This window comes from Falco rusticolus, chromosome 6 (genome assembly GCF_015220075.1).
Source record: "Falco rusticolus isolate bFalRus1 chromosome 6, bFalRus1.pri, whole genome shotgun sequence".
In the NCBI taxonomy this organism is placed as follows: domain Eukaryota; kingdom Metazoa; phylum Chordata; class Aves; order Falconiformes; family Falconidae; genus Falco; species Falco rusticolus.
Window position 1 is genome coordinate 45,113,916 of NC_051192.1, and position 25,378 is coordinate 45,139,293.

General features: G+C 39.0%; 1 protein-coding gene across 6 annotated transcripts in view; it reads right to left on the bottom strand.

Moving 5' to 3' along the window:
- Positions 1 to 22,879: 22,879 nt before the first annotated feature.
- Positions 22,880 to 25,378, bottom strand: part of CCDC170 (coiled-coil domain containing 170) — a 46,263-nt gene continuing 43,764 nt past the window's right edge. For 3 of the 6 annotated variants that reach the window (XM_037392570.1, XM_037392568.1, XM_037392571.1), the window contains one exon: positions 22,880 to 25,248. In XM_037392570.1, the coding sequence (XP_037248467.1) occupies positions 25,069 to 25,248 (180 nt within the window). In that variant the 3' untranslated portion in view covers positions 22,880 to 25,068. The remainder of the gene's footprint in view (positions 25,249 to 25,378) is intronic. The other 3 variants (XR_005104972.1, XR_005104971.1, XM_037392569.1) reach the window with 3 other exon arrangements.

The following is a 25,378-nucleotide window of genomic DNA, read 5'->3' on the forward strand; positions in this document are numbered from 1 at the left end:
TTTACCCACTTACTAACCATGTATATAATCTTTTCCACATACTTATCAATTTGCCCTTGAATATATGTGAACTATCACATGTGTGAATTATCCAGAACATACTTGGACAGGAACTTCCAAAGTCTATCACCTGCTACATTAAAAAAGAATAAAAAATAATTAAAAAAAAATAAATCCTCTGTTTTGAACCTGGTTTCTGTTAGATTTCGTGTACTGAAAGAAATGATAGTCAATGCCACTCACAACTTTGCAGATTTCTAGCCAATACCCCACAATTAATCTATTTTCAGGCTGATGAGTCTTATCCTAGTTCACTGTTCCTCATTTTATCTCCAAGCATGAAGAAAACCGAGAAACTTTCGACTCTTAAGAGACACTGCTAACAAAGTTCCTTCCCGCAGGTGTATAATTCAGGTTTTTAACCAAAATACTGTTAAGAAAAGATAACTCTTTTAAGTCAGACCTGTATCCGTGTTCTACAGTTCCTTTTACTTTGACCATAGCCAAGGGGCAGATATTCATGTCTATGTTCTATATTATTTTTACATTATGGAAAACTTAACTATGAAGTACTAAGTTATAGAATATAATCAGATCAAACGCACAAACACAAGACAGAATATTTGGCTAGGCAGTCAAAGCATCCCATATATGCATAGAAGCCATTAATTTGCTGTATTTGTCACTGATGGATCCTCAGATGAAGAATTAATGTCATCCAATTTCAAGAAAAGCGTTAAAAGATCAGAATCCGGGGGACTGTAACAGTATTAGAGAACTTGAACAGAAAAGGTGATGAAAAGATAAAAAAGGCTACTAATTGGGTTTCTTTTCTCTGAAGAAGTGGAGGCTGGGAACAGATATGACAAAAATCTTGCAATAAGTAATAGAGCACTATTAAAGGACAGTAATCAATAGTTTACCATGTCCACCATGAGAAAGAAAATTTGCAAAATAACTTGGACTGGATATTACAAAGAGCTGTCTAATAGTCAGAGAAGGGAAGTGCCAAAATAGTCTGTCTAAAGAGATGTGGAATCTCCTTCCCTGAGGGCTCATAATATCTTCCAGGATGGTATGCTTGATCCTTTCCCAGTCTATGGAGATAAGTAAGTAAAATCCCTGTCAACTCTGCACTTCTATGGTTTCCTATTGATGTAACATGTGGCTTTAATGGGACACAGCTGCCTAAAAGCATTTTATGAGTTTTGTTAGCTAGCCAAAGGACCATTATATGGACCTGCAAATAGCAGGAATAGGACACAAGAGCTATTGTTTGTCATCATATGGTTTTATTTGTATGTTACTTGGTTTGAAAAAAATTAAATCTTGCCTATTCATTTTTTGCTGATTCTATTTAAGGCACACAAAGTGCAAAAATAACATAATTGAAGCTTTTATTCTGAATTCAAAATTTCCAAATTGCTAAGTGCATCAAGGGGTTCTCAGCACAGTGCAAACAGAATTTGCTCTTAGGAATAGGCATAGTCACAATTTTGTTCTAATTAAAACATATCTGGGAGTTGTTGTTTCTCTCTGCTTACCATTACAATTACTGTGACTGAATGGGAACTCAAGCTTCAGCATTTTCTCCAAAATTATAACCGTTTCACCTCATAAATTATTAAATCACACACCCTCGATTTGCTTGTGGCAGAATTTGATTTCACAAGCAGAAATATATGAACACTGGCTGCTGCATCTAATGAAAACAAGGCTCATCATTAAAGGCCTTCTCATGACAGCTCTGCAGTGGTAAGTGTGAACGAGACTGTCTCACTAGACAGTAACAGATGACTACCAAAAGATAACACGCTGCTGAACTTTTTTTTGACAATGTAACTTTATTATTGATATGTATGTCTCATTTTAGCTTCCTATATAATTAGTGAAAGAGGTGGGTCCTAAACTACAAACTAAACCCTTTCCATTGAGCGGACAACCAGAGACCATTCCTAATAGGCACCTAAGCTGGGTGTTTTAACTTAAAAGCATAAATCTTCCCCTTCGAGTGCAAGCTGCCAGTGTCAGGTAAAGAATATTATAATACATGAGGGTTTTGTTCTACCAGTGAGCTCGTCTTCTGCTCATTAAGCAGGCAAAATCTTCTAAGAGAAACAGATGCAAACCACCTAGTAAGAAATAATACGAATAGAGGTAAACACTTGTGAAAAATTAGATAACAGAAAACGTTTCATTCTTCACAACAGATTCAAGAAGTAAAATAAAACTATATGCACACCTGTCAGTACTGGGGGAAGGTAGAGGGGCGGGGGCTGAGGAAAGCACCATATTTTAGTGGGTTGTAATTAAATACCAGTCTCGTGGTTAAAAAAGTATTCAGCAGACATCATGGTAGTAATTCAAATTGACATGGTAGCTATACAGAGCTTTTACACACCTTTAGGCAGTATCCTACAGGAAAAGCTGAGTGACTGCCAGTTTCACTCTTGAGTGCTGATCCACTGTCATCCACTCCACATGTATACTATAACATTAATGGACTGTCTTGAGGAGAAAACCAACTAATTTCCTCCAACACAAGAATTAAAAGAACATTATCGGAGTTGCAAAATCAGGCATTTGAAGTAAAGAAACATAAAAGCTGAAACCAGTTGCCTTCATTGTTTCCATTTGTACATTTTCATTGCTACTTTGCTGGATACATCTTAACATCAATTTCATTTTCCTCTTAATTCCAACTGAACTGTTCAGTTTTTAAAATTATTTCTTTCATAATTTGTTCTAAAATCTGGCATACTATTTAGGTTAGAACAAGCAGCTTTTTGTCACCTTCTCCCCTCCACTTGTTTTAAATAAGTGCCCTCTTTGATAATTCTCTAGTGAAAGTACCAGCCAGTGCGATGTATTTATTAAAATCCTTTGCTGTTGGCCTTACAATAACATTAAAAGGACTGTGACATGACCTCCCACAGAGTATTCAATCTCCTATTTTGTGCATGTGTTAGGCAAAGAGGGTTTTTTTTTATTTTCAGGGTGCAAACAAACAAGACCAAAATCAAGGCTGCATGGGATATTTTATCTCTGCAATCTACTCATTCTGAGTCTCTGATGCTGCAGAATTGCTAATGCATTTAAAATAGATGTTGTGTATAGGTTTTTTGGTTTGAAAAACTATTACGCTTCCTTGTGCAAAATTTCAATTATGTGCTGCATTCTGACACCCTCAATTCATGTGAAGAACTAAAAACTACGGATCCACCACAAAGCCATCTGCTGTCCCTTCTCTTACAGACTTTCCTAGACTGGTCCATCCTCAACATAACTCTTCCCATTTTGCCTTTCTTAGACAGTTTTGGACTTTACTGCTTCGCCTTCTAATCAGAATTCATCTTCTCATAGACACTCGAGTGGAAAAAAATTTTTACCTTCCCAGTCTCTCCTGCAAGAAATACCTGCTTAGGCTATATGGCTCACTGGCCCCATTTCTTCTGTTCATACTTCGTAAAATAGCCTCTGTCTATCTACGCCTTCACGCCCTTCCTCATTCCTTACCCTAATCTCTATCCAGCTGATTCCAGCTCCTAAATCCTGGGGCATTTTACCCAGCAGAGTAACCCCTATACCCAGTTTCCACTGCCCCATAAGCCTCCAGTCCCTGTATTTCATGGTCTTCTACAACTAAATCCCTCCTTGCAGTCTCTTGCCTTGGTCCCTTGGCCAAGGTCAGGCTCTCCTCTGTTATTATTTTCAATTTCATAATTTTATATTATAACTTTATTAAACACAGCCAATGAAGGAAAAGTGCCCCTGGTCATAGTGATGTCCAGAGCCAGCACAGCCAGCAGCACCCCAGGAATTCAGTGACAGGAGATGTCTTCTCAGCCCTGCACCGTCCCAGCCTAGGCATGCAGAGATAAACTTTAGGGAATAAGGCTGAAAACATCTAGCAAGCATGAGCGTTTTTGAATTATGTGTTCTTTAAGCAGCTTACAGCTTTGCCAGATTTAGGCTGATTTCACAGAGATAAAAGCTGTACTTTAGCCAATGGCCACTTCTCTTCCAAGTCAAGTCTCCACTCAGAAAGCGCAGATGCACTCAGGCAAGAAAGTTTCCTTTAATGAGGGCCAAGCAGGGCTTGAAAATACCTTTGGCAGCCCACAGCATACGTGAAAAATCCATTAGGGTCCACATTTTCTACATTAATACAAAGCCTACGCTGACTCTCCTCTCACTAATGAGATCATGAAATGATGACCTGCAGATCAAAGATCCCACAGCTACATTTAGAGTTCCACAAAGAAGAGATTATCTTCACTGTGCAAAACAACTTCTCTATTCTTATTTAAAAAAAAAAATCAAGGGAATAATTTTGATTTAGTTCTACACGAAGCATTTAAGCTAGAATTTCCCCCAAAGACCTGCATCAGTCATGCAGCCCAGCATAAGGAGAAGTCAGATTTCAACTCAGACAGTTATAGTTTGACTACATTATAAGCATCTGAAAACAAAGTCTGTAATGGGAAGTGTCAGACAACTTTAATAATAGGTGGGGCTGATATAACCACTTTATCACAGGGAAACACACTACATATGCAGGGAGATCAGCCATAAAATAACCTCCTTCCCGTTATTGCCCTGCAGATCCAGTAGCTCCCACACTTCAAGCCACTTGAATTTTGGCAGCCCAGTGACTAACAGCCAGAAACACAATTTCAAGCTGGTGATAAAACACAAACCTCTCAAAACAACTCATAACGGCTTTTCCAGCTTGTAATTTTTAATGGTGAAATTAACAGTAGTTGCACACTTGCTGCTACATTAAATGTTCTAAGCCATCAGTAATTTCTGGAAAATTCTCCAAACCATTTTCTGATGTACTCAATAAACACACTTTGAATGTAGACAATAGTTATTATGTATTACTAAGGGTAAAGTTATCTCATCGGTACTTCCCCAACCCAGTGCACAATGTAAAAGACTATTTTGATGCCAATGGGTATTTCTGCATTTCTGCAACATGGAACTTCACAAGGAGCTGTACACAATGTATTTTGCTTGAAGTACAGTAAATAAACTGTCATTGCTGCTTTGGGAAAAGGGAACCCTACATCTTCCTGATTATTGCTCCAGAAGCCAATTCTCCCAAAAGCAGACTGAGAGAGTCCTGCTCTCATAGTCTAGAACACAAATGCACAATTGGTGCAGCACAGAAAAAACGTACATTTACTTTCTGTACATATAAATATAGACATGCAATTAAGTCACAGCAGATGTGAATCAAAACAGAAACAAAAAAATTAATTACCTACTTTGACAGATTCATACCTGCAGTCTTCTCATTTTAAAGCAAAAAGCCAGGAGAGAGAATATTCAAATTTCTTGCCCATTTGGGTGGCTTCTTTGCACATGTTCCTGAATTTTCAGCTATGATGGGATCTGCTCATTGGCAGTCACCAAGAGGCTGATATGACCATGAAATGAGGAAACACAGTGAATGAAAAATAAGGTACTAGCACCACCATTTGCTGAGGGCTGGAAAAAACAGTAGAAATTTTAAGAGACCGTGTAGACCTATTTCTATAATGCTAGCTGCTTTTAACTCACTTACCTTTGCAGCTATTGAAGATACTTAATCAAAACATGTTTCAGCATTTATTACTTGCCAGGAAAATCTTAATGAAGTCCAGATGATGATTTTTATTCCCAGCACTACAAATCTTCATGTGTAGAAACAGTTTCACACAAGGGTTTTTTTCATTATTTGAGTTAAACAAAAATATTACTGAGACCTAACCATATACTGGAAGCAAACATACAGCAGCTGGCAGAGATGGCCTGAAACCGTTTAAGGCAACTACTATGCCCCTGGAAAACACATGTTTTATTGTCATCCCTTGCCATCCCAACACTAAGAAATACGGGGTTTCTGTGACATGACTCTGGAAGGGATGAGCTCTCCTCTGCCAGTAGGGCCCTTCCCCACCGTCATGGTGCTTCCATTTCTGCCCCCTGTTTTCTGAAAAAGTTTGCTTCTAAGAAAGAGGAAGTCTGTGAAGCAGAAAAGCAGAACAAATCTTGTTTAAGCAATGCATATTCTAAAGTCAGGCTGTGCTCCTTTACTTATTAAGAAACAGATTTTGACAACTGTATTGCAAAGTGCAAATGAGATCAGAACTGACGTAGATTTTTAAAATCTAATTTGCTTCTGCCTTCCCTGCTGTCTGCTAGTTTCATTTTGCTCCTCTTGAGCAACAAATGTAGCTGTTACAGATGACAACCACTCAATCAATTCATAAAAACGGATGCATTAAGCCTTTCACTATTTCAGGGGAAAACTACTGTGAAGGGGAAATGTTTTCATGTGAGACAAAACCAGCTCTACAATTACTACTTTTTTTTTTACAGAATTAATAGAAACATGTCTATTTCACTAATATTTTGATAAGCTTTGCTGTTATCAAGACATTACTGTTGACACAAATGACCTAGTAAATATCTCTTTCAGAAAGTTTTTTAAATCATATTTTTAATACCTTACTCTGGTTCCTCCTTTCTTTATTAAGAAGTAAATATAAAAATTTTCATTGGATTTAGATCTGTGAAAAAGATGAAGAGCAAGAAATACCTATTCCATCTCATAATAATATTATCTGGTATCTGCTCAATGCAAGGTAAGTCCAGAAGAGGATGAAGAAGAAAAACTAAAGTTTATCTTCCCTCACTTCTGAACTCTTTCCTGAAAACTATTCAGACTAGGCTCACCACCCCAAGATTATTGTTGCAAATCTGTAGTTTAACTTCTTCCTCTGCCAAGCCTTCCCACAAAGAACACACTTTTATCATCCAAAAACTTCAAAAAACAGATACCTGAAGCTACCAGGTGGGCTAAGGCCCATGTATCAGCTTGGATTCTGGTGCCCCAGCATCTGAAGATTCCTAAACAATTTCTTACTGTCACAGCCTCAACTTAATCGGGTAAAGAAAGTATCACCTACATTTATTTTTGTAATAGGCAGAACTGAGACATAAAATAAGTGCACGTTAGGCATGCAGAAGAAAGATGAGAAAAAGAGTCCTTAAATGAGAAATATTACTTATGGCCTCCTGTTTATCAGACATCACCCAGCACAACCTTATGGAAGTTAGCAGACATCACTTTGATGTGCACAAGTTAAGGCCTTTGTATTAGATACACAAAAGCAGTCAGAAAAATACTGATATTGTTTTTATACAGACAATGGAAAAAAAAAAGGCAAGAAAGCACAAGCCAATTTTTTTAAATGAATCTTTTGGATCAGGTAGTTTCAAGTATTTTATTTTTTATCCAACTTGAGCAGTTTCATCGCATCAAAATGGATGTAAAACTATGCTTCCTTTTCCTCAGAAATTTTCTGCACCTCAAATTTCCCTCTACTGTGTAATCACTTCTAAAGCCACCTTAAAAACCATCAATTTCTTGGAGAAGTATTGTCAGGCTCTCTATTGTCATTAATGGCTTCAATACACAAAACACTTTTCCGACTTTAGTTTCATCCCATTTCTTCTGGTTCTGTTGTCTGAGCAGTTACTCTTCTTTTAGATATTTCTGGCTCAGAAATTGTGTTTGCACAATTCAAACCAACTCAAATCATAAAGAATTGTGGCATGCTTTCAATTATGTGTTGATTGAACATCCTCACTGTGAGTGACCTTCATTTTTGTCAGTGTAGGAAAGTCCGCAGAACAGATTTCTCAAATATTTTCAAAAAATGTCAGTCCCTGCCCCAAGACACAGCTGCCAGCCACTTTGATGTTTCCCAAATGGCTTGAGTTTTGGCATCACTGGTAGGTGTATTCAGACTCGACTCATTTCAAATGTGACTATGCCATGCAGGCAGTTAATAATCAGTCTCCCCGCTATACAGTTTCACATTTTTTATATATATATATATATATACACACACACACACCAAGTAGGCAGAACACAGCCACATGGCAGTGTATTTTTTGTTTCTTTTTTTCTAATGTTTTTTAGATCATTTCTGTAGCTCTTTCTGCTCTTCAGCAGCTGCACTCTGAAGACTGACATGTCTAACTGTATTGAAGTATAGGTCAGCTATGAAAAACACATTTTAAAACTGCTCAGAGTATATGCACAAAAGATATGGAGGCCATGACACAGAAAAGGAGAGAAGTCCAGGGTTTTTAAATGATCATACTCCACACGACATGCAGCAGTAATATTTTCTGACACCAGTCCAAAACTGCTTTTTTCTTTTCCCTTTTTAGGTTCAGAAAAGTGTGCAACAGCCATCATCACTCTTACACACACGCACTTAGAAGGAAATCAGAAACCAGGCTAAAAAAAAAAAAAAACACTTTAGGAGCTTCTGCACTGCTGCCGTTTTATCTTACTCACTTCAGGATTTTTTGGAGAGGCCACATGCTCTGGGATTGGTGAGGGTGATACAATTGCAATCGGGAAGGTGTGTTAGTCTGAGGAACAAAGTTCTTCTAGATGGATCAGGGTAACCAAACGCTTCCATCACAGCGTGTGGGGAAAGTCCTCATGGGACAGGAATCACGGTGCCAATATCCAGCTTCTCTCCCCACATCCCTTTGGTGACGCTAAGGACAAAGATGGGAAAGAAAGGAAGAAAGATGGCACAAAACCCCAAAGGTCTATCAGACAGGGGAAAACTGGGGGTTTCCAGCTGCCAGGCAAACATCCTCTGTGTCCTCCAAGAACACTGAAGGAAAGAGATTGATGTGATGGCTAAAACTGTAGGCTTTAGGCTCCAAAATACAGCCAGCTTGACTCCTGCCAAGCCACTATAGAGAGGCTGACATCTCCTTAGATAAAACTATAGCTTCACACACACTGTTCTCTCAGTGCCATGTACACATACATGTACAAGTACTGCTGATACATGCATATATACTCATGTATGCATTCATAGCACAGTGTCACTGTATAAACTGGGGGAAAATACCATCTTGCTTGTTTGGCAGCCTATCGGTATCAACATCTTCTCTACAGTAATGCTGGCATTAGCGAAGATTCTGCTCACAAACAAGCACATAAACCAGAAATACTTCTGTTGATCTCCAGCTTAATAAGGGAACAGAAGTAGAAAATAAAACAAGCATAAAAATCAGGATTTAACAAGTGACAATAAACTTGTATTTTCAAGCTACTGAAACTGGCATCATTTGAGCAATGAAAGAATTAGCAGGCATTTTCAGTAACCGTATTTGTTTACAGGAATTGTATAAGCAGATATATTCAGCATCATTAGTGAGAATTTTTGTGCAGTGCTTTCACACTGCGTTTATGTAATTTATTCTGTGAAACCACACATGAAATTCTCATCTCTATTAAAAGATGATTATATCTGATCTTGAAAAGAGTAAATCTTCAGTCCTTTAAGATCTTTGTAAAATCATGAGAGTGGTTTTCACTTTTGTTTGAAAGGGAGAGGCTGGATGTAAAAACCATTGTCCATATAACAGAAGTGACTGCAGATAACAGATGCCAGAACCGTGGAAAGCGAGAGGACAAAAGACATGGCTAAAGGCACCCACAGCATAGCAGGGGGGATCAGCTTCACTCTTTCAAATAATTCTGGTACTTTAAAAAAGAAAAATGGATGCTAAAAGAATAAATACATAATTTACCTGTTAAGACAGAACATCTGGTTTGCATGATAGTTTTTCTGGGGGCTGTGGGTTTCTGAAACTTCTACAAAAACAAGAGCTACATACATCTTGAAATACTGTTTGTTCCCTGGTATGAGGGATGCTACAAGAGACACAAAGTACTCCCTCCGGACAGACATGGCATGGACAGATAGAGATCAGCATGGTGATGCAACTATTCAAGCTGACTCCGGAGTTAAACCTTTGTCCAGCTGATGGTATCACAGGCAATCACATTTAGAGGATGACATTTTTTTAATTCTTCTCTTAAAAGGGATATAAAGAAGACCATGACAAATAAATCAGCTCCCTCACCAAGAACACAAGGGGATTTCTTTGTACGGATAAGTTATTCCTGCACAAAATTCCTTGCATAGGAAAGCTGCTCCAGAGCTGCGCCCTGCCTGTGGCACCCAGCACTGACCCTGCCCTTTGGTGAGCACCAGCCACGAGAGCACTGACTGGCTCTGCTGCAGCACATCCCATGGTTAGGTTTTCCAGGCCAGATCCCTATGGAAAGTTAAACCAGTTTAAAATCTGTTCAAATTTAGGTAAACATAAAGCGGTTAATGTTTTATTCAACAACCTGAAATTTAGATCTCTACATAAAATAATTGCCTATCTTAGAAATAGTCTCCATATCCCTCTTTCCCATCCCTGTCATTTTTATTCAGCCAGTTGAATGGTTGGAAAGAGTTGTTTGATTAAACTAAAAGTAAACAACATTTTAAAGGGGTTAAAAGACACCATTTTATTTAGACCAAGTTTGTGCTGTCAAGATACCTGAAGACCCCTGATGAACAAGAAGTATCACTAGGAAAGTTGATATTAATATTTCCACCATAAAATTTTACAAAAAGGTTTGTAATTGATGCACTACAGGTACATCGATGAAAATGGTGTATTTTCCTTTCAAAACAACAAATACACTTATGACTACCCAGATCATTTAGGTTGTGTGCTGACAGACTGGGTTTTCAGTAGCTGACCTTTATCAGATTGGCTGATCGACAGCAATTTGGTCGGTCATTCTGTTAAAGGCAAATGTGTATTTCTTGGCCCTAGAATAAAAATATTAATTGGTTAATGGTATATCAGGCCCTATTCCAGTTCAATACCCTTTTGTTGTTGTTGCTAGAATCAAGTTTCTTTTTCTTGGTATTTAGCTAAATTACTAGCAATAAAATTAAAGTAAATTTAAATCAGTAGTTGCATTCAGAAAATTTATACCAAAGCTATTAAGTAGAACCCAGTCCTATATGCTATTTCCAACAGGGACTAAGAAATGCATGCTACTCAAAGCAAATGTCTATCCCACTAATAACTGGGCTACTCTTATTAATTCCCACATTTTCTTAGCACAAGGAACGAGACTCTACAACTGAACTCTTTTTGATGCCTTCATGGATACATATCATAGTTTAATGTTTTCTCCAGGTTAAATTCACCTGGCCTTAACAGGGCAAATGTGGATACCCTTGGGATTGAATGCCTTGAGCTTTTCAGGATGTTGCTCTTTCCAGAGGTACGTGCACTAAACAGCTGGACACACTTCTTTGCATCTGATACATGATCTAAACCATATGGCAGTGAAAAAAGCAGCTAGTTGATATATCATGCAAAATATGTTGAATCTGTATTTCTGTGATAGCGACCAACAATTTAAACAGTTTTTCAACCTTTTGAAGCACCAGCTAAGCACCCTTGGAAGGACCAACATGAGACTGTTAGGCAACAGCCTCCAGATCTCACTTTGTGATAGCCACAGCACTGGTAGCATTTTGTCTCATTATTTTTTTGACTGTTTACAGTCAATATTTTCCCATCAGTTGTTCTGAATTTGAAATGTGTAACTGACAGCTGCTGCCTGCTGCCTGAACAGCAGCATCGTGCTGACTTTGTACCTGTTAGCCAGTCTATTTGAGCTGAAAATCCCCACAAATGTGTGTGTCATCTCTGAAAACATATCAGGTAAAAGCTCTCAGTTTTTTTCCCCACACAGAGAACTCCTAAATTGTATTATGCACTGGCATTCATCTTCCTATGTTATTTATTACATTAGTAGCACACTTCCCTCTTTCACAATAGCTCTTCGTGCTAGCCTAGCCAATAAAATATGGCATCTGCAGTAAGCACTCATTTTTGTTTCCTGCTAATATTTACTAACAGTCTAAAACATACAAGTACACATGTAATATAATCTGTTAAAGAAACTGCACTTGAAAATGTAAAGGATTTTACATTTCACTTATTTTGGACTACCTAGCCTTCTGAGCAGAAGAAAGAACACTTAGAAGCAGTTAAATCAGAAATTCCACAATAGCCAAAGTATTTAAGTTAGTGCTAGAATATAATTCCCTTCATTTTTAATTTTTCAGCTGGTCTTGTGGCTCTTTAAAGAGACAAACTCTTTAAAGAGTTACTCTGTTATGTGTAAGACTTTAAAAGTAACTACAAATAAAATACTGAACTACAGCTTCTAACTGCAAGGCTGAGGATAGAAACAATATGGAAAAATACCATTATAGCTATTTATATTGTTGAAAATGTTACCAGCCTTAGACAGATCTCTAACACATTATTACATACTTCCAGGTGGGAAAAAAAAAACTGAAATCCATCCGCTTCAGTTCTGTCCTTGTGGTGGGAATGATCAGATTCTCTCCAGGCACGGACACATCTGACCCACCAATTGTCCTGTCACATCTTGATCACAGCCACTACCACGAGTTCATGTGACAGACTTTTCCAGCCTAATGATGGTTTTGGTAAATAAGCCCCTCCTTTTCTGCCTGTTTGTTACAGCCCACCAGTATGCTCTTTACCAATCTTTTAGCAAGTTGTTACCATTCCTTTACTAGTAGTCTTTAAAGAGAAAGAAGATTTGACCATTACTAAATGAAATGCCTTCAGTGGGAGGATGAAAGCATTTTAAGGCACCACAAACGACTGGAAGATGTCCTTTGTTTCAAGCAGGCATTTTTAGCCAGATTTCAACAATAATAAAGCACCATATGATTTATTTTACATGTGAATTGACTGTGAGTTCAATGTGGCAAACATCACCTTATCCTATTTGATGAGCACACACCACAGTCTTGTGACTGGGAATCGTTATATATTAGAAAACAATTACCACCACGTGACTGGCTGTATATAAGGAATATACATTATATCCATGTGGAGACTTCAGTAATTTGGGTGGGTATTCTGCACCAGCATCACTTTATCACTTTGCAATCTGGTCCTATTCCGTCATTGCACACCTCTGTGCCAGCGCCCTGACCCCTCAGGCCAGCCATTCTCACCCATCCTACAGCATTTATTAAGGGACCAAGCCAGCATTCACTTACCTCCTCCTTGCTGATACTTAGGGGGTTTTACAACTCTTCTTTTTTTTTTTTAAGGCATATTTTGGGGTGAAAGATGCAACCCCTCTTTAAATTGAAGATATTGGGCCTTCTGCATTTTTCCTCAGAGCTCACATTAAAATTATGTTGGTTTTCATGTGGAACTGTCAAAACTGACATCCCAGCTGGAAAATTATGTCAGCTTCCAGGAGAAACAAACACAAGTATATTCTGAGGTAATCAGAATATCTGAAATTTAATATTTGGACTACTCTTACTTATAAATTCAAAGTCCCTTAATGTAGGTAATAAGCAGGTTGCTCCAGCTGAGATGATCCCACACAGGAGAGTTTCCTCTCTAGTGCCAGCACGTCTTGAAGCAAGGCAGGACAACCTGTGCTGCCCAACCCGCTGCTGCCCTCCTCACATCCCAGAGCATCCCTCCCTTCTCTCCAAAGATCAGGCCCCCTTGCCTTCCATCTCTCCTAATGCATTTGGCTTTTATTCCCCCACTCTCCTCATCTGGTTCTTTCACACACAGCTGCTTGGTCCATTATCACCTGGCCATTAATTGCTTCCTGAATTAACCCCCTCTTTGCTGGACATGGCTTGTAAACTCCACTATGAAATATAAACCAACTTCTGCTTCCTTCAATGACACTTCTGCATATAAATACGAAGCTTTCCAGAATTTTCTGAAAATGATTTTCTGATTTAAGAATGCCTGTATTTTTTTTCCTCATATTTATCAGAGCACTCCTTATATAAGCTTGTAGTCATTTCAGATGTATTGAAGACTCTTTACACTTACAAATGCTTACTGAGTCACTTTTTTACATGGTATGGAACTCACCAATACATATTTGCTTTTTTAGAAGATAGATTTCTCTATTATTTGGTCTCCATTTTCTTGTCTGTGACAAAAAAAACCAACCAACCAAACAGAAAAACCTCTTTTCACTAAACTGTGAATCCTGTTTCAGATTTCTTCTCTTAGAAGTATAAAAAGCATAAATACCAATTTTTTTATAAACTGGATTTTATCACATCCTGTTTATATTTCTGATTCTTCTGGCCCCACTGATGTTGATAAACACCCTCTATTTAGGATTATTTACAAATATTTGTGATAATGATATCCAGACATTTTACAAGGGATGGTGAAAGCAATATTAAAATTCCTAAATACAACCCCTGCCTAATTCCAGTCTCCTTTCTACATGATCTAACAAACAGACTGGAGTTTGAGCGATGGCATTCAGACTGCACCTGAGCTGAACTGCTTTTCATATCTTTCATCAAGAAATGCATCTTGTTTCAGTGAAGCAAACAGGTAGTTCCTTTAGCTAAATTGGAGGTTTTACTGTACTGCGGGAAGATCCATGCTCTGTAATAATTTCATGTCAGGAAATGCAGCTGAAAAAGGAGCCCAGGAAAAGCAGTGAAGTGTCAGGTCCAGATGCAACACAGATGTGTGGCCTGGCACCAGGAAAGAATCAGAGGACACAGAGATCCACCCACCTCGCACTTTGCTGCATTTTTCAGCAAGTTAGTTCTCTTTGTTGTAGTTTCTCTGTCTGTAAAGGCAGAAACAATGGGCCAGCAGTCCTTTGTCACGCAATCTGAGATCCTGCCATAGAAAGTACTATGACGGAGCATAGTCTTATTATTAGAAATTAATAAATCAGAAGTAATTATTAATGCTTCCTTTTACTGCATTTTAATATAGTCTAATTATCTTTGTAGCTATTAGTAAGTTATTCTTAAAACATTTGCCAAAAAAATGTGTTTATTAGAAATAAGTCAGCATTATCATTTTGTTATCATCATCAATATGACTATTATTTGTTGGACAACACTGTGCATTTTCTGTTCATCATATCATAGTATTTTTGTATTCTGACACTTTTCTTTGCAATGTTAATTTAATTTACATATGGGCAATGATGATAACAGGTCTACAGGATAGGCACTGATTAAAGGAGTGCGTTACTATGGTATTCATTAGTTAGAGACTTGCTCTCACAGTAGGTTCTCAAAAAGTAACCAAGGTGGTTAAAAGGGAAATATTGGTTAGTATCACATTCAAGTACCTTGTAAACCTATATCATTCTCCAGGAACGTAATTCCAGCTTCCCAAAGCACAAGAAGGAATGGCAGGTGTTTGGGTGGTTGCACTGCTGCTGTGATTTTTCACTCATATAATATCATATGAACACATATTGTCATGTATCTCGCTCACATGATAACATATGACTGTTATCATGAGAAAGATTTTCTTGTTTACCATTGAAGAAAAAGGTCACTAACCTGTGCCTAGCTAAGAAACAGCAGCATGGTAAAACTTCTGTTAACTTCTGACTACAACTGTAAGACAAGCATAGTCTCATTTGTGAAATACTTATTTAAAGTGTACCATGGTGAGAAATTTATTCTCCGAGGTAGCTCAATTTGCCACTGAAAGTATGTGGTCACCTAGAAGAGACTTTTCAGAACAGCTTAAGCAAGGATTCTTTTAACATTAAAAGATTGCAATTTTGGGGATGTGAAAATTACAACCCATCTTAGAAAAAAAATTCATTACAGTGTTCTTTAAGCCAAAAGAAAAACTAGAAGCGAATAACATAGAGTGATATTTCCAAGTTTTTCTAAAGAAAAAGTTCAATAAATTATAGGGAGTCTTTTATGTAACTGAATATAAAATTGTAATACTCTAGTGCTTCATCTACGAAAATTTTAAAGAACTTTCTAAATGTTGGTGGGCAACTGTAATTACCTTCTTTTTAGACAGAGAATAAAAACTTCAATGCTTAACTTTTCCAGAACTGGAGCCTTGGACCATAGAGCAGAAAGGAACATTTTCCTATTACTAAAAAAAAAATACATTTTTCTCTGGCAAAAAAATAGCTTGTACATGTACTTTGGGGGGCTAAGCATGACAGAGATAAAGGCCAAAGTACTAAAAATCCCCATATTCTTACATATTCTAAAATTTGGAATAATTCTGATAATCACAGTCTGATTTATACAAAGGCTAAGCCATTAAACATGTTTGTAACTAAGCAGCTGGCAAACTTGCAGGATTGGGGATGGCAAAGGGGACATTAGTTACTGGAGCACTGGGATTTGTAAAATGGAACAATAAAATACTTGGCATTCATGAAATTTTCTTTTTTGAAACAGTAGTACAAACAGTAATTGTATACTGTGTGAACTACGCTGTTGATGCTGTTAAGGATGTGTGGTAGTCACCAGCAATTTTTTCTTCTTGTAAGAAGCATTAATTTATTAAATTTACTGGTTTGTTTTGCTAAGTGGAGTCTTTGTGATGGTACAACTATAATTATCTTTCATTGAATACACATAGAAAAGACGTTTCAAATCCTGTTTCATATAGAAACTGTAAAACAAATTAATCTATTGTACAGAGGAGTCACAGGATTCTCAGCTGCTATCCAAAGCTGCAGTTCCTCTGACCTTCTGGGATCAATAATGTCCTTCGGTGGAGTGTTTCACCCAGCCAGAGCTAGGCAAACTCACCAAGACACTGGCCGCAAGTCAAAGGCGACATCTTTCTACTCTTGCTTCTCCCACCACCTGAAAGGGAAGGGTTGGGAACTCTACCAGCCAGAAAAGTGACTTTTCTTCACTATAAATCTTATTAATCTAAAAGACCACCTTCTGAACATTGTGCAGTTTTCCAGACAGATTCCTCAGTATTTTAGCTGTATCCTCAGGAACTTGGCTCCTGCAAAGGCCAGGCGGTGGAGGGCAGGCAGGGACCAGAAGCCTTGATGGGGAGAGTCAAACCGCAGCACCCTGCTACCACGAGGTGAAACTGTAGCCTAGTCGTCTGCTGAGTAGTAATGGATGAAAGGCTTCTGGTGGTGGCAGTGCAAAGTGGGAGGGATTTCCCATTGATTTCTCACATTCTCAAAATGAAACAGCTGTTGCCATTACAGTAACCAAGAAGCTGAGAAGTGCTAGGTGACAGAAATCCCACCCACCCACCCCCCTCATTTTGACAGTATTGCTGAAGTCTGCTGGAGGGCAGAAGCCGATTGTTTTAGTTTTGGTTGTATCTGTTTTTCAAACTCATGTTCCTGCATTTCAGAGGATACTCATCCTCATAATTCCAACTGATCTTCAACAGCCATTTTGAATTCTCTGCACCTCCCAAACCCAGATATTAAAGTCCTTCCCATATGCAGAATGTGTGTACATAAACACAGTGGAAGAACTTCACAAAGGCTGCACATCCAGTCTCCTGCGAAATGCAGTGAAATGCTGGGAGTAGTGCTGTCTGTGCAAAGAGATTTGACTCAAGGCAGTACCTGTGAGAGGTGGACAAGGAAGCAAAAGGCACTCGCCAAGCAGTAGTCTGGTGACATGCATCCCTGCTAGAAGGCACTTGTAGTGACCGCAGGGATGCACACAAAGCAAGGGAGTCCCTGCAAAACAAAACACTGTTTTGTATAATCTTCCTGTCACTCTTCCTCCCTCATTTGGATGTGTGAGTGCTGATTTTCCTACACTGTTCCTGGGTTTTCCCCTTACTGCACCCAACAGTCTCAGCTTCAGTCTCCCTTCCTTGGCTTCCCCCCGGTCCTTCATCCTGGTCTATGAATAGGAAGTTTCAAACTGCTCCCATCCTCACCGCTACCCACTGCTCGCTTCCCAGGCTTCACCACTCCCAGACACTCATTCCCACATCCCTACCCAGCTATTCACACCTCTGCTTTTTTTCTTTTTTCCTTGCAGCCCACCTTTCCTGTATATCTCCCATGAAACTTCCCTTCCCTGTGAAACCTGCCATAACTAGCTCCTTCCCAAGTCTGTCTTTTTTCCCTTGTGGCTTTGAGCTGGACGACTCCTTCCACTCCCACTTGTTTCTAATGAAAAGAGCACTGGGAGCAGAGAGATGTGTCAGCCTTTGCTCCAGCCCGGAGCAGTCAGGAACACTCATTATAAGAAAAGTAATTTTACACTCTGGCCTGAATTGCTAGGAATTGCCAGATTTTTATTTATGGATATAGGCAAATTATGGGGTTTCCATTAGTCTTGTTCTTAGGAAGGACTGAACTGTTTTGGCTTGAGTTTTCAAATGAATAAATTCTGTCAGCTGGCATGGAAGACTTCACTCCTGTAAATAAGAGCAAAGCATCACATTGCATCAAAGGCAATGATACTAGTGCTACAGACACATATATTAACTGAAGTCCCAAACCAGTCAAGAATTTCTTAGGAAAACCACAAAGGGAACATTTCTGGAGAAATACAACCTCTTCTTTGACTTTCAAGCCAGGAAGCCACTATAGCTATATTAGAAGTATTTGAAAACACACTGCTTAAGAATAAAAAAGCTGTTGTAAAATATTGTTACCCTAACTGGGGGTATTTGGAATCTCTGTCACTTGCTGGTGCAGGCGTTGCCATTTGTAGACCTTCATGAGGCTGAAAGGAAGCTTATCTACCTTGATTCAAAAACCAGCTAGGCAGCAGTCCTCAGGCACTTCACCAGCTCTCCCTCCTGCTCCAGCCTCTTTTTTTCCCTCTACATCACAAGCAGATTGCCAAGGGCCACTAGCTCCTCTTGTTTCTATCCTGAACCTCATCCACAAGTCCGGAGAAGTTTATAAAGTCTTGCAGTTAAGATTTACCACCAGAGAATTAGTCTGCGCAGTCCTGAACCCATGACATTATTTTCTGTTTAGGTCATTAGTCTAAATTAATCTCTGTGTACTGGTTGCTTTTTCAAATATTTATTCTTTTTCTTATTCCTATGCTCTCCACGGCCTGCTGTCTTGAGCTGTTGAGACGAATAGTTGCTAACAGTAAAAAAGGGGAGTAATCTTCCAGCATATTTTTAGCCACTTGAATCAATCAGTTGTAGGTACACGGCTTTGTGAGATGCATCTCAAATACTCTCTTGTCCCTACCTCGTTCCACAAACCCTCAGGCAGCTAAATGTCATCAATGTGTCATCAGATTTGGGTCCCTATATGAGCCCCACTACTTCTGCATCCCTGCTGTACACTCTCCAACACCGTTGTGTATCCTCTGTTCAACTGTTCTCAAACCATATTCTCAAAGGCAGCCAGACCTAGCTAGAGGTGTCACATGCTGATGTGAGACCGTAAAAGTATTATTCTAAATGTCTGTAATACAAGCAATATCAAAATTATTAGACATTGGTAGTAGTATGATAATCTCAGCACTAGTCTAGCACCTTTCTGCACAGCCTGGCTTGGCCTGATCTCCAAGGAAAGCTCTAAGGGACTTCTATGCCATGACCTGCAAGGTTTTGACTTCTACACTGATGGCCATAGTACTTCTGCTATAAAAACAATTGCAGTCTGTTTCACAAGCATCTGCACCTACACCTGGTTTGCCTGCTGCCATCATTTTACCCTCATATTATTCCTTCTTGCAGCTCCACCTCCCCAGCCACGAGCCAGCAGCTCATATCTGTCCTCTTGCGGTCACGTGCCTGACACAGGCTCGCTGTTTCGTAGACCAAAGCCTTTCTGCTCTTTCTCCCCACACAAGAGCATGCTTACTGCCCCCACCCCAGCAGCCCCAGAAAACCACCCAAAAGGGGTATGAAGCATCTGCAGGTGTCTGCAGCAGTCTCAAAGACTCTTACACGAGACAGTGAACTGTATCTTGGTGTCTGCTGAACTCCACACAATGGTGCAGAGGTCCGAGCACCCTGGCTGTAGAGGAGGTGCACGGCGCAGGGGGAGGCTGCCGGAGCTGAAGGAAAGAAAGCGGCAGCAGAGCAAGAGCATGGGCAGATTTCTCCAGCAGCCCTACACAACCTGGCCGACACTGGGGCTGCCTGCAGGGGATGGACCTGAAACCTCACTGGTGAAGAACAAGGTAGGCCACAGAGATTTCGCTGCAGAGGAGCAGTCTGTGAGAGATCAAGGTGAGAAATACATTGTTGATGACAGCAAATTTTACAGTGGAGGCTAAGAAAAAACAACAGACGACTTCAAAGGTCTGAGAGCTGTCTGCCAGTACTGTACTTCTGCTTGCCCCTTGGGATGCCTGTTGGGTTTATCGTGAGTTTCTGACCACCCCTAAGGGCAAGAAGCCAGACAAAGTGGTTGCCCATATCAATTTATATTGCCACTTTACAATTTATACTGCATATTTTACACTGTTACTGCAGTATGAAGGATTCACAGAAGAAACATTTTAAAATACTTTTCTTAGTGCTTCTTACTTGTTCACTCTTCCAGCTTGAGCCCACGAGGAGCCTGGCCATCAATCAAAGCACAGGTTACAGGCTGTAGATGCTCCCTGTTGGGACCAGAGGTGGGCTTCTTGATCTGCCCAGATTTACCACCCCATGTGCAAGGCTCTCCCTAATGCCCTGCCACAGCCTGCCCTTCCTCACAGTAGGAAAACACGACCAGAAGGGGAAAGGTCTGAGGAAGCTCTGCTGGCTCATCACTGCCTTCTATAGCAGCACTGGGGAAGGGCTTCCAGCACCCCGCAGCCACCACCACGTATTTGTTTCATACCCAGAGCCCCCAGCGCGTGGCCTGAGCAGCAGCGCAGTGTCCCAGCTGGGCAGGGCCGTGGCTGAGGGGAGCACTTGGTGACCGATGGGGAGCCAGGCGGTGGGCACCAGCCACAGCCCCGGCAGCGGGGTGCTCTGCTTGGCTGCGCTGCCTTGTGGGAAGGATTACCCAAGCAGGCAACATCCTGATTTTGGAAGGGGAAACTAAGCTTGTTCTTTTGGAATGAATTCAGGTTTCTTAATCAATGCGCGGAAGAGCGTTTGTCACGACTAAGGTGCGGTAGTGGGAATATTTTGTAGATCGAGGTTCTTTACTCAGATTAAATTGCATTCAATGGCCTATTTAAAAATAGCATTGAATATTTGGTTTATAACCAAGCACACATCTTCCCCACCCAACATACTAACATTCCATTTCCAAATGAAAAAAGCGCAAATCATCATTTCATAAAAACACCTGCGTACATACACATATCCAGGGACCTAATCCTATTCAGCTCCCAGCTTGGTTAGACCTCCCGCTCTCCAGTCCCACCCCTGGCATTACCAAAAGCCATCTGGCAGTTGATTTCTCTACTCAAGACCTCTTGGAAGTTAATAGTTTGGACCCCCTTTGCTCACACTGTAATCTTCTTTTCCTTGTTTCTCCTATTTATTAAAAATGTAAGTAATCACGGGGGGGGGGGGGGGGGGGGGGGCGCGGAAATAAGGAAACATCTCAACCTTCTTATTTAATCCCTTCTGAAAATAAGTGGTTTTCTTTGTCTCAGCGCTCATTAGTTGACTTTAAAACTGTCAGAAAAGTCATCTATTTTGTTCAAGCAAATTGTCTTGTTTTGTAGAGCTTTCATTTCTGACTCAGTTATTCCTGACTAATTATGAGTAAAGTCTAATAAATTTATCCTTTTTTTCCAGAAAAAACACCCATTGCTGTAGAAGATTCTTACTTGTTTTGACAGAAAAACAAAGCCATCTGAAATCTTCCATTTGAAAAGGATTATGTTTGAACATTCTTGCCAACTTCTATTCTGGCAAACTGTATTATTTTTATTATTTTCCACATAGTTAACTAATTTTGTTTTCTGTGCTTCAGTAATATCAGAGATGCCTTTTCTCTAACTTCATAGATAATTTCACTTCATTTTGTTCCATTCCTCCCCCTTTTTCTTTTTGATGGTAAACAGAAACAGTCAGCATCCGTGTTCTTAAAAAATACTTATACTTCATATAAAAATGTTTGGAAGAATATGTAATCCAGTAGTCCTTTTCTCTAGAAATGTGCCTCATTCCCCATCTACTTTTTTTTATTTAAAAACTGTTATGACTTGGGTCATCTGTATTTCCCCTCCCCTCCACCATCATAATGTACAAAATAATCCAGTAACTTTAGAGCCCTAGGAAAATGGGAGAAAAGTAAGCAAACTGCTTTATGCAGCAACAATAATCTCTAGAGCAATATAAATCAAAAAGTAATTTAATGTGATCTGTCTTTGTTTTCTAATCTTAATTCAGCAAAGTATTTAAATGGGTTTGCACTTAATTTCTTTGAGGAATCATGGTTCTACTACATTAATGTTCTAATGATGGCTCTACTGTGTTTGGAAGAATGTATTACCAACAATATTCCATATAGACCAAAATTCAGTTGCATATTTTTTAATACACTCATGATGTTACAACATTCATTTTTCTATTCACAATTGTGACTTTGTCATTACAATGTTTATGGCATGTAAATTATTTCACTTCGATATCTACAATTGCAATATTTTAATTTGTTGAGTTTTGCCTTTTTTTTAACACTGTCACTCTGGAATAATGAAGTTGTCTTCATTGAAGTTGGTTCAGCTATTATTTTGAGAAAAAAATCTAGCCCTGAAACTGTACCATTCTGTGATTTCACGTTACTTTAAAAAAAAAAAAAAGGTATTCTGTTGATAAATCAAGTATCCTTTACCACAATAAAAGTCATTATGAACAGATAGCAAACTCTTAATCCCATAACTTTATTAATACAAACAAACCTAGTAAAAAGAATCGACTGAGAGGTGTCTGCTGACACAGCCTTAATACACACTTTCAGGTTCCTATCAGACCTATCATGTGTCAAATGCATCTGGGTGTAAAACAGGAGAAAGCATTTGAAATAAACTTTGAAAACATTCATAAGCCTGTTCAAAATTCTTTTTTCTTTTTTTTCCAAAAGGAATACTAGGTTCAATGCTTTGTGAAACTATCCCTAAAAAAGGATTGCAAGTCAGTTTAAACTTTGTTCAGGGGTTAACTAAATTACACAGGTCAAAAATCACCCGAACTTTGTTCACATCAAGTTTCCTCCTTGCTATTTTTTTTTTAATTATTATTATTTGCTTTGGGTAAATGAACAAAGATATCAGTACTCTTCCAAAAGCAAAGCAAACACAGGGAATATTGATAGCCAGCTAAGAGGTCATATTCCTTGATGAACATTAGCATTAATATTTCAATAAATACAAATCCACTATGTAAAAAAAAAAAAAAAAAGAATCAGAGCACCCTTATTCTGCTTTCTGCTCACTTAACTCACAAGGCATTCACCAAGCTTTGTTACCAACTTCATGTGAAAACCTGCCTCTTCTGAAGTAATTCAGAGAACTTTGCTGGTGCCTTCTGTAGGGCTGGAACTTCACTGCTGGTGCCATGGCTGGTCACAGGGCAGCAGGACACAGGGCTGCAGAGCACAGCAGGAGATTTCAAGTCTTCTGGCAGACATTAGAAAATCACCTCACAGCCATAAAATATGTCCAAATATGCACACTTATTTGAAGACTGGCACACTCAGAGACTCTTAAAGTTATGAATGTATTATCTGGCCTAAGTGGACCTAATTTTGTAATGCAATTTATTTACCTTGCAAAATGTGGTAAAATATGCTTTGTATAATATTAGTTAATGTGGATGAAGAAAACAGGTTTTGTTGTTTAGTAATAACTCAAGCAGAAGTGCCTATAGAGGCAGCAAAACACAAGCTGAAACTACTTGTATTTGCTCATGAAGAATTAGAAAATTATTACGGTCCATTTCTAACCTTTAGATTCCAACCAACTTACCATGCCAGAAAATATTTATAACTCAATCTTTTACTTTGAAATTCTGGTGTTGTCCTAAGTTTAAGTCTATATAATTCAATACTAGCTTTTTCCTTTATACCATTTATTAAACTTTACCTGAAAAACAATGTTACATTAAAAAACAAGAAGGGAAATTGATTTTAATCCAGGTAGCCACTGGAGCATAAGAATACGTGATTTACCATATCTCCTCAAATGACTGATTTTGCAAAAGCTTGAGTGTGTTTTGGTTTTTTACTAACAAGTCACTGAAAAATGATTCTTCAGAGGTAAGTAAAATGAAAGCATATAATGCTTTGAGTTCCTAGCCAGATACTAAAATTACCACACTTACTTGAAAAAGTTTCATTTTTCTTAAAATAGTGTGCTCAGTTTTAGTGAGTGGGTTCTCATTTGCTGAGATACTGTTGAAAGTCCACAAATGGTCAGATATAACTAGGTACATCACTGAAAACACAGAATTATGTTTGAGTGTGCTATTAAAACAGATTTATTGTTCGAATTTCTTTCAGAAAAACATGAAGTTTAACAACACTCGGAAAGGTTGATAGACAAGCAGCCTTTATGATTCAGAGGTAGTTCTGGACACCTCATTATTGCTTTTCTGAAAACAGAGACTAGTAATTCAGCTATTTTCTGCAGTGGATAAGCATTTTAAAATAACTTCTTATTAACTCAGAACTGCCACTTACTTCGTGTATGGATTAATTTTCCCAAGGAATACAGCAGCTGAAAGAAAAATTTTCAAGGCATCATGACAGGGGGCAACATGCAATTTTACCAAATATATCTACATCAGGCGTATTACTAGACCCTGTGAAAGAGCCTTTGCTGAAAAAGTGTGACTTTTTGTTTTGGCACAAGAGCAGACTAAGGAAAACAACAGAAGAAAAAAATCCATTGTCTCAAAATCGTGATAGTCCTTTGTCTAACTGTCTTGAAGCTACAAGTCTTTATGCATCAAAGTGCAGAGAGGTCCCATTTAGTAAGAGGAACAGTAGCAGGACAACCCCCACTTTATTTCACCTCTGTCACCCAGAGGTAAAGCACAAGGGATGTCACTGAATCCGACACTGATTAGCAAGTGCTTCCCAAAATTTTGCACTGACCTCGGGTGGCCCATGCCTTCAATGTCTGCAATGAAACTGGAGGGCTATACATTGTTCACATATTACCTATCATTTTCATAACAGGTATTATGCTGCCCAGGGATTTTCTGTTTGCTATTTCTAGGCTACTGGCTTTATTCTATCTATTCAGCTCAGGCTCCCTACTGAAACACTAAAAATCAGCATAAATTGGTATCTGTAGGGTAAGGAACACAAATAAATAGCTATTTTCTATGCATGCCTAGCAGGTAGGGAAGCACAAAAGAAAATGTCACTTTGTTCTATCTTCTTACAAAACGTGTGTTTCAGTGAAGCAGCTGTATGTTTCACTGCGAGTGTTCCTCTGGGGCCCTTGCCATGTCTTTGAGGCAGACACAAGGGAAGTAGTGGTGCTGATGAGCATGAATCAACCCTTCAAGACGTGTGATGATTTCATAGTCAGGAAGAGCCAGGCTGGCAATGTTGAGGCCCAGCATCCGTGAGACCACCTCTCGGAAATCTGCCAGCTGCAAGAGCAAACAGAAAGGAATTACTGATAAATCAAATGCAATCAAAGGAGATGCCAGGAAAAACATACACAGATATGCATAATACAAATACAAGCATTTGTATTAGCAGTGGAAAATATAGGAAGTT